The 10,001-nt window shown below is 42.9% G+C and overlaps 1 protein-coding gene across 1 annotated transcript; it reads right to left on the reverse strand.

The window, feature by feature from the left end:
• Positions 1-2,316: 2,316 nt before the first annotated feature.
• Hnrnpa1-ps50 (heterogeneous nuclear ribonucleoprotein A1, pseudogene 50) lies at positions 2,317-3,301 on the reverse strand. The gene is made up of 2 exons (XM_063272780.1): positions 2,593-3,301; positions 2,317-2,462 (listed from the first exon to the last, which is right to left on the reverse strand). The coding sequence occupies exons 1-2, from the start codon at positions 3,299-3,301 to the stop codon at positions 2,317-2,319; spliced, it is 855 nt and encodes a 284-aa protein (XP_063128850.1).
• Between the last annotated feature and the right edge of the window lie 6,700 nt (positions 3,302-10,001).

Genomic DNA, 10,001 nt, shown 5'->3' on the forward strand with positions numbered 1-10,001 from the left:
TTGATGATTTCTTCTCCTGCAGATGTGGGTTTTCTGCGTCAAATCAGCTCTGGATGCAAGTACAGTTTGTCTAGGGAATGGACCTATTTAATTAAAGAAAGAGTTGGTTGTGTAAAGGAAATGGATCTATCTTATACAGGATGTGTGTGTCTGTGTGTGTGTGTGTGTGTGTGTGTGTGTGTGTGTGTGCGTGTGTTTGTGACTTGTAAAATACAACCGTATGCAGGCAAGTTAGCAAACTAGAGACAGACAGCTGCACTGTCTGTGTTAAAGGGCAAATGGAAACTCTATTAAGCCTCAGGCATCATGCTCTCATAGTCATTCAACTCTGCCACTCTTTTTGGTCCCATTTTAATTAGTGTATATTACTTACACAAAAAATTTCATCCTGGCTTTTTCACAGATGCATGTAGCATACATATTTATCATATTCACCCCTTGCTTACTCTCAGATATTCCCTCGACCTCTCTGACCTCTTTCCTCTTCCTAATACCTTTCTACTTTGATAGTTCTTTTATTCCATTTATGAAAAAAGTCTTCCTTTGTTTTCTTTACTTTCTTTCCTTCTCTCTTTTTTTTCTTCCTTACTTCCTCCCTTCCTCCCTCCCCCTCTCCCCTCTCTTTCTCTCATAATAGAGTCTCTTATAGCTCAGGTTGGTTTCTTTTTTAAAATTTTTTATTAGACATATTTCTTTACTTACATTTCGAATGTTATTCCCTTTCCCGGTTTCCTGTCCATAAGCCCCCCTCTCCTTCCCCTCCCCCATACGGGTATTCTGCCCATCCATCCTGCTTACTGCCCCCTCCCATATTGCGCTGTACTGGGGGTCCAACCTAGGCAGGACCAAGGGCTTCCCCTTCCACTGGTGCCCCAACAAGGCTATTCTCTGCTACATATGCAGTTGGAGCTCTGGGTCAGTCCATGTATAGTCTTTCGGTGGTAGTGGTTTAGTCCATGGAAGCTCTGGTTGGTTGGCATTGTTGTTCTTATGGGGTTGCAAGCTCCTTCAACTCTTTCAATCCTTCCTCTAATTCACCCCCCCCAAGTGGTTTGCTGCTAGCATTAACCTCTGTATTGGACATGCTCTGGATGTGTCTCTCAGGAGAGATCTATATCCCGTCCCTTTCAGCATGCATTTTTTAGCTTCATCAATCTTATCTAGTTTTGGTGGATACATACATACATACATATATATATATCTATATATCTATATCTATATCTATATCTATATCTATATATATCTATATATATATATGCCACATGTGGGACAGGCTCTGAATGGCCGTTCCTTCTAAACTTTGCTTCCATATCCCCTCCTATGGATATTTTTTTCCCTTTTAAGAAGGAATGGGAACATCTGCATTTTGGTCATCCTTCTTCTTGAGCTTTCTGTGGTCTGTAGATTGCATCTTGGGTAATTTGAGCTTTTTGGCTAATATCCACTTATCAATGAGTGCATACCAAGTGTTTTTTCCTGTGATTGAGTTACCACACTCAGGATGGTATTTTCTAGTTCACTCCATTTGCCTATGAATTTCATGAAGTCATTGTTTCTGATAGCTGAGTAGTACTTCATTGTGTAGATGTACCACATTTTTTGAATCCATTCCTCTGTTGAAGAGCATCTGGGTTCTTTCCAGCTTCTGGCTACTATAAATAAGGCTGCTATGAACATAGTGGAGCATGTGTCTTTGTTGTATGTTGGAGCATCTTTTGGGTATATGCCCAGGAGAGGTATAACTGGGTCCTCAGGTAGTGGAATGTCCAATTTTCTGAGGAACCTCCAGACTGATTGCCAGAATGGTTGTACCAGTCTGCAATCCCACCAACAGTGGAGGAGTGTTCCTCTTTCTTCATATCCTTGCCAGCATTTGCTGTCACCTGAGGTTTTTTTTTTTATTGAAAAGTTAAAAATTCCTTAATTTTTATTCCTGGTACCACTACCACAATTTACAGGGCAATATACCTGATGTAATGAAAAGAAAAAGAAAAAGACAAAGCTACAACAGATAAAGACCTCAGAAATGTACTTCTAATTGACAGTACATTGCATTAATTGATAGCTGCACTTTTTGCAAACTCTGGCTATGACAGTCCTGAACAAGAAGGGCTTCCTCTTTAAGCTGCAGTAACTTTTCTGACTAGGGATCATCATTCCTTCTGTGGCAGATTTTTACAGTTCCTCTAATGCATTTAGGACAACTGCCTCAAAGTAACCTGCGACTTTCCTGACAACTTCTCGCTCTCTCTCCTGCTGAGAACTGTAGTCATTTGTTTGTTTTATTTTAAAACCTTCTGTTACCGCATCCACCACTTACACCTCCAGATCCATAGCCACCACCACAGGGACTGCCTGAGCTTCTTCCACCCAAACTGCCCCCATCATGGGTCCATAATTAGATTGCTGCTGTCCACTATAATTTCCAAAGTCATTATAGTTCCCACCACCACTATAGTTACCTCCACCAAAATTTCCTCCTTCATTGTAACCATCATATCCTCCTCCTCCACCACCTTATCCACCACCTTGGTCCACCACCTCCATAACTTCCTCTACTACTGTAACTGGGACCACCACCATAGTTGCCACCATCACCTCCAAATCCATGATATCTATCACCACTACCTCCATAACTGCCTCTGCTGCCTCCGCCTCCACCACCATAGCCTTCTCTTCCACCAAAGTTTCCTCCACGTCCCATAAAGTTGCTAGATCCCCCTCCACGTCCTCTCTGTGATCCAGCACACGGCATCTCTTGTTTAGAAAGGGCCCTTTTCACTTCACAATTATGCCCATTAATAGTGTGGTGTTTCTGAACAACAATTTTATCAACTGTATCCTGATCATCAAAAGTTACAAAAGCAAATCCTCTCTTTTCCCACTCTGCCTGTCTTCCTTCTATGGTTTCAGTCTTGCCATACTTTTCAAAGTAGTCTCTCAGATTATATTCTTCTGTATCCTCTTTAATACCACCAACAAAAATCTTCTTCACCATTAAATGGGCACCAGGCTTTACAGAATCCTCTCTAGAAACAGCTCTCTTTGGTTCCACCACACGTCCATCAACCTTGTGTGGACGAGCACACATTGCAGCATCCACCTCTTCGACACAAGAGGAAGTCACAAAACCAAAGCCTCTGGAATGTTTTGTTTGAGGATCTCTCATTACCACACAGTCTGTAAGTGTGCCCCGTTTCTCAAAATGTTCTCTTAAGCTATCATCTGTGGTTTCAAAGCTCAGACCACCAATAAACAGCTTTCTCAGCTGCTCTGGTTCCTTTGGATCATGGCCCTCCATTTTAAGACCAGACTTGTCGTTTCCAACTCAAGTTCAATACGGAGTTTTTTATCTTAGCCATTCTAACTGGTGTGAGGTGTGTGCATTTCCCTGATGACTAAGGATGTTGAACATTTCTTTAGGTGCTTTTTGGCCATTCGATATTCCTCAGCTGAGAATGTTTTGTTTAGCTCTGTACCCCACTTTTAATAGGGTTATTTGTCTTTCTGGAGTCTAACTTCTTGAGTTGTTTGTATATTTTGGATATTAGCACTCTATCAGATGTAGGATTGGTAAAGATCTTTTCCCAATCTGTTGGTTGGTGTTTTGTCCTAACAACAGTGTCCTTTGCCTTACAGAAACTTTGCAGTTTTATGAGGTCCCATTTGTCGATTCTTGATCTTAGACCATAAGCCATTGGTGTTTTGTTCAGGAAATTTTCCCCAATGCCCATGTGTTCGAGACTCTTCCCCACTTTTTCTTCTATTAGTTTGAGTGTATCTTGTTTGATGTGGAGGTTCAGATTGGTTTCTGATTCAAAATGTAACTGAGAATTGAATTACCTTAAACTTCTGATCATCTCACCTCTGTCTCCAAGTGCTAGATCACAGGGGTGTACTGCACCTGTCAATACATGTCTTTCTGGGTCTGGCTTCTTCTGCTCAACCTGATACCCTAACTTCCATACACTTTCCTGTAAACTGCTCTGTTCTTTGTGACAAGTCTCCTTATGTATATACACCCTGCTTTCTTTATGGTCATCTGTCAGGGAGTATCTAGGCGGAATTCATGACTTGGCCATTTGTAGTAGCACCAAGATCAACAGGGTTGATCATATTGAATGCTGCCTTTGTTCCTCTAGGGATCCAGGAGGGATGTAGCTGGACTCTGTGGTTGTTATATATTTTTTAAAATTGGAATCAACGTCTATGTTGAGTTTCACTGTGGCTAGACCAATTTACCTTTTACTAACAATGCATAAAGCTTCACCCAGCCTCACCTTTGCTACTGTAAATGTGCGTATTAATGACAGAAAAGCTACGAAAGCAGCATGACTGCGTTCCAGTAAAAATTATTTAAAAATATCAGGTGGAACGCTGAATTTGAGCTACACATGTGGTTTAGCAGTGTGATTTATTGCTGTGCATAGGCTGGGGTTGGAGCTGAAGAGAAGGCTTAGTAGTCAGGAATGTGCACTTAACAGAGGGCCTCAGATAATCTCGCCTTTGTCTCTTGAGTGCTGGGATTGCAGATACATACCCGATTTATTCAGTGCTGGGAATGGAACCCCAGGCTGTGTATGTGCTATGCAAGTGCTGTGAGCCACTTTCCTAGCCACCCACATCCTTATAGTGGTTTTCTTAAAAATTATTTTTCTGTATAGCTTCACATGCATTTATTTTTAGGGACCTGGCTTTGTAGGATGCGGAGCTCATGCCCTTCTGGGTTGGCTGTGTAACTACCTGATGGGGTTTGAAGCTTAGATGCCCTCTTGGTTTTTCACTGAAGTCCCTGCTACCCAACTGCCCCACCATCTCCTGTGCTGAATCGTAGGCTCCATTTTTTTTTTAAAGAGTGATATTTGAAAGCCGCATTCTAATTCCAAGCCCATTTGTCATTTGTGGGTTTAAAAGAAAACAATATACATCCTCAAGTGCTGAACAGACGTTTGGAAAGGAGGCCTTTGTCTTGGAAGCCATTCATAATTAGAGCATAAAGAACTGTGTGTCATTACTTTTTCCTTGCTCTGCAAGAACGATGGTGAACGCACGGCAGTAGATGGCAGTGTTTCTTAACAAATAGTGTAGGCTCCATTCCTGTGAGCCGGGGGTGGGGGGGATATTTTTGTTACACTGGCATTACGACTAATAAACACAAAGCTGCAGAAAGTTCTGAGGAATCCCCCTGCTTCTCTTCCCACCCATGAGCTTAATTAAAGTCAATGAAGGGGCTTAGCTCCTCATCCTCCCTTCCCTTCAGAGTCTCCCGCTTTGATGATGTCTTCTCTCAGACCTGCTCCAGCTAAGACAAAGGGATGGATAGCTCACAAAGCCAGAACTGAATGCCTGGGTAGGGAAGGGGTCAGTGGCACAGCACTGGGTTCTACGCTTACTGCCTACAAGCATCCTCCTCCCTGTTGCTTCCAAGCCCAGTGCCCCCTGGGTGTGGTCCTGTGTTCTTCTAGAGAGCAATGTTGGTTTTCAACCTATTTCTACCATGCTCTCATTCCTCTGTTTGACCTTGGTAAAGATCTCCTCCAGTTTTTAAAATGTGCACATGATTATTTTTAATGCACACACTAACTTCTAACATCTCTTATTACCATATATTAATTACATATTAATGGGTTTCATTATGGCATTTTCATAATCATATTCTCCCCTAATTTCCTCTCTTGTCTCCTCCTAGTCCTGCTGATCTTCCTCTTCTCAACCAGACTCCTTTCTACTTTTGTGTGTGTGAGTGTGTGTGGGTAAGTATGTATGTGTGTGTATATGTATGTGTGTGCATGTGTTCATGGATGTGTCTGTGAATATGTGTGTACATGAATGTGTGTGTGTTTGTGTGCACGTGTATGAGTGTGTCTGTGTATGTGTTTTTGTGTTTATGCATGTATATGTGTGTATGTGTATGTATGTGTGTACATGTATGTGCGCATGTATGTGTGCATGTGTGTGCATGTATGTGTGCATGTGTGTGCATGTGTGTGTACCAATGAGTTTAATTAGAGTTACTTATGGGCTCATGAATGAAAAATTGTTTACTGGAGCATGGGCACCTTACTGGTGGCTACATTATTGAAAAAAAAATGTCTCTCACAAGCAACAGTTAATTGCACATATATCCTCAGAGAGGGGTATGGCCACATCAGTTCCTCCCTCTAGCAATAGTTAAGTGTCATTAAGTCTTTAGGGTTGTGTGAGACCTATTTAGCTGGGGCTAAGTCACAAGACTGAGTCTCAGAAAAAAATAGCGGGGGGGGGGAATGTGAATTGTGAATGGTCACTGTCCTTTTCTATGGCATCAAACCTGGCCCCTTGCATTTCTCTATAGTTTGGAGCCATCAGCACATCCCAGTGCACCGATGCCTTAGCCCTGGAGATTTAGATGTAATTGTTCAGGTCCTTGGGTGACTCTGGTTGGCAGCTGTGCTGAGATGTCCAGTCCACGGTATTCTGTCTGGATTACAAGGTGTCACCTCCGGAAGTGAAGCCAGGTCTCAGGCTTTTGGAGCAGCTGCGAGCTTGCATCCACAGGGTCTCAGGGAGATGTCAGGCTGATGGCTCCGCTGGGCACTGTGCAGCTGCTGCAGGTGGGCTGCTGACAGGTGGCTTTGGCAGAGAGGAGGAAGAAAGGTGAGGGTCATGCCTACCATTCCAATGTGCTTCCTGACATACAGAAACAGAGTCCCCCAGGAAACCACAGACTGCATCACGAAGTCATGCTGTTTCTCGGGTTTTCTCTGTTTTGCCATCTCTTTATTTGAATAACTGTACGTCTGTCTGCTTTCTTTGTTATATTGATTTCTGTGTATCTCTCTATACCTGTTGCCTGCCTCTCTCCTCTTTCTGTCTCCTTCCTTCTCTCTCTGTCTTTCTTTTTTGACAGTGCTAAGAATCTTACCTAGCACCTCACATGTTATCAAGCCCCTGTTTCCTCTGCTTGACAGTCACTCTACCATCAAGTTATATCCCCAGTCCTTGTGTACACTGCTTCTGTGTGTCTATTTCAATTTGCTAGCTTTGACCTGCCTATCTGTCTGTCTCTTCACTTATTGATCTGGTAAGACTTACATTGGGACATCAGTACTTCTGTTATGTATATTAGATATACACATATAGATGTTTGGTACAGTGATGCTACTTACAGTATTAGTAGTATTCTATATGATGCTACAAAGGTAAAGACATATTCTGTCTTGATTTTTAGCATAGTAAAATAAACCACAAGAACTTCTCAGTACTGCATTATAAAATGGAGTTTCTGTTAGTGATCGCTTCCTACTGTGTAACTGTTTTGAGCATGGTCAAGATTAGGCTAAGCTAAGCCAAGGTGTTCCAGTGGTCAGCTATAGTAAATGCATTTTTACTTACAGTAGTTTCAACTCATAAGATCTTTACTTGGATATGTAATTATTTATATTAATTGTTGGGATCTAGAATTATCTATGAAAGGAATCTTTGGGCGTGGCTGTGATGGATTGTCTGGAGGAAGTTAACCCTTAGGTATGCCTGTGAAGTATTTTCTTGATTAAGTTGATAGAGATAGGAAAACCTACCCTAAATGTGAACAGTGCCATTTTATAGGCTGGGCTTCTGGATTAAATAAAAAGAAGGAAGTGAGCCGAGCACCAGCATTCATCTCTTTCTTCTTCCCAACTGTGGATGCAATACAGCCAGCCATCACGGTCCTGCTGAGCCTCCTCCATGATGGACTATACCCTCAAATCAAGGATGTCCTGAACCTTAGTTGTTTTATTTATTTATTTTACGTATATGAGTACACGATATCCGTCTTCGACACACCAGAAAAGGGTATCGGATCCCATTACAGATGGTTGTGAGCCACCATGTGGTTGCTGGGAATTGAACTCAGGATTTCTGGAAGAGTAATCAGTGCTCCTAACCGCTGAGCCATCTCTCCAGCCCTTAGTTGTTTTAATCAGGTGTTTCGTCACAGCAACAGGTAGAGGAACCAAAATAGGATGGCACTTTACACTGTGAACCTTTTTCTCTCTTCTCCTCCTCTCCTTTCTCCCCCCTCTCCTATCTCTACCTTTTGCCCCCTCTCTCCCCTCTCCCCTTTCCCCTCTCCAATACGTTCTCTCTCTCTCTCTCTCTCTCTCTCTCTCTCTCTCTCTCTCTCTCTCTCGTCTGTGTATGTAATGAGGAATTGGCTTACACAACTATGAAGACCAAGAAACCGTTCCAAGATCTCTATTTGTCACACTGGTGACACAGAGAGGTGACCTAGTTTGAGTCTGAGTCTGAAGGCAGGTTTGCTCTCAGACTGAGTTCCTCCTTGGTCATCTTTCATCTTTCTTGTCTCATTCAGGTCATTACTGGATTGGCTGAAGCTCACCAACCCTGGAGAGGGCTGTTCCAATCAGCGCATTGAGTACTACTCAGGTGCTAATCACATCCAGATCCGTCCCCTCTGTTCATTCTCTCCTTTGTCCCTCACGTCTATGTACAGGGGTGCGAGATAACTGGTGGTAAAATGCTTGCCTTGCAAGCATGAGGACCTGAGCTCAGTCTCCAGAACTCCTGTTAGAGAAGCCATGTTGGAGAAGCATGGCAGCATGAGTGTGCAAACCCAGTGCTGCGGAGGAGACAGGAGGATCGCTGGACTCACTGGTCAGTTGGCCTGCTGATTTGTTGAGCCTTGCATCAAGTAAGAGACTCTGTTTGCAAAATCAATGTGGATAGCACCTGAGGACAAGTGAAGTTGACCTCTGACCTCCATACTCAGACGCACACATGTGTACCTACATGTGCACACATACATGAGAAAAACAGAGATAGAGAGAGAAAAAGCGAGGTTGACTTGTTGAAGCTGTTGATGTCACTTCCTCCCTCCTTCTTCACTCAGAGTTTGGCTTCTTTTTAGGTGGTCATGTCTGGTTCTAAGGTCATTGAATGAGTGACTTCTTTACTGTTTATTGTAGCAGAACTAGACTAAATATAGTTTATTTCACTAGCAAAATAAAACCACATAACTCCCACTGGTGATATTATCCAGTGAGAGAATTCAGAATTTGATTACATAACTATCTGGTTTCTTGTTGGTCCTCTATTTTGGGAAGAAAGCTCATTTTCAGGTGGGCTTATCTATGGAAAGAGGAGGATGCCAGTCCTTCCTGCCCTGTTTGCTAGGGCTTTTGTTTAGTAGGAAAGAGGTGTTCCACACGATCTCTGCATCCTACTGCCTTTTCTGGGTCAGTTAAGGCTCCTTTTCTGCTGGAGCTCTGACTGACATTTCCATACCGCTGATCTCCTATGGATCAGTCCCCACACCACTAGATCCACTGCCAACCAGTATGCACCATGGGGTTCCCATGCCACTGAATTCCCTGCTGACCAGGACACACAGTATGAAGCTGTTGGATACAAACTGTCCCCAAAACAGCCCATAGAATGGAAAAAAAAACCCCACATCTATGGTGTTTAAATAGAACTCTGAAAACCTTAAAAACAAAAAGTTCCCTTCAGCAGGGATAGAAAAAGCAGGCCTTGCAAGTGTGTGATAGAACTATAGAATATAGGCGTCATAGTTTCTGAAAATCTGTGATGAATTATGGTGAGTTTTTTTAAATTTACCACCGTGAACTGTTTCTAACAGTGCCTTGGTTTGAAAAGCATAGGGCAGATCAAGTATGGAAAACAGGTTGGAAGGAGATGGCTCAATTGGCAAAGTGCTAATCCTGGAAGCATGAGTTCCATCCCCAGGGCCCACCTTAAAAAGCCAGGCTTGGTGGCACATGCTTGTCATCTTAGCACTTGGAGGTGCATGGGACCTTTTGGTAACATGAAAGCTGGTACTCAGAGAGGATGCTTTTGCCAGGGGCCGCTCAGCCCTGTGTCTGAAAGTACATGGTGTTTTCAGCAATAGAGGTTTAATGTCCGCCTCTAGGGGGCAGTCAAGGGCAATAGAAGTAACCTATAATGTTTTGGGAGTCTCTCGGACAATCTTGACCAACAATTTAAATGAGAGCTTCTCG

This window comes from Rattus norvegicus, chromosome 13 (genome assembly GCF_036323735.1).
Source record: "Rattus norvegicus strain BN/NHsdMcwi chromosome 13, GRCr8, whole genome shotgun sequence".
Lineage (NCBI taxonomy): Eukaryota > Metazoa > Chordata > Mammalia > Rodentia > Muridae > Rattus > Rattus norvegicus.

Coding starts and splice junctions, on each gene's coding strand:
- Hnrnpa1-ps50 (XM_063272780.1), bottom strand. CDS start 3,301: ATGGAGGGCCATGATCCAAAGGAACCAGAGCAGCTGAGAAAGCTGTTT. Junction 2,463..2,592: donor TCATGGATTTGGAGGTGATG/GTGGCAACTATG, acceptor ATTTTGGTGGAG/GTAACTATAGTGGTGGTGGG.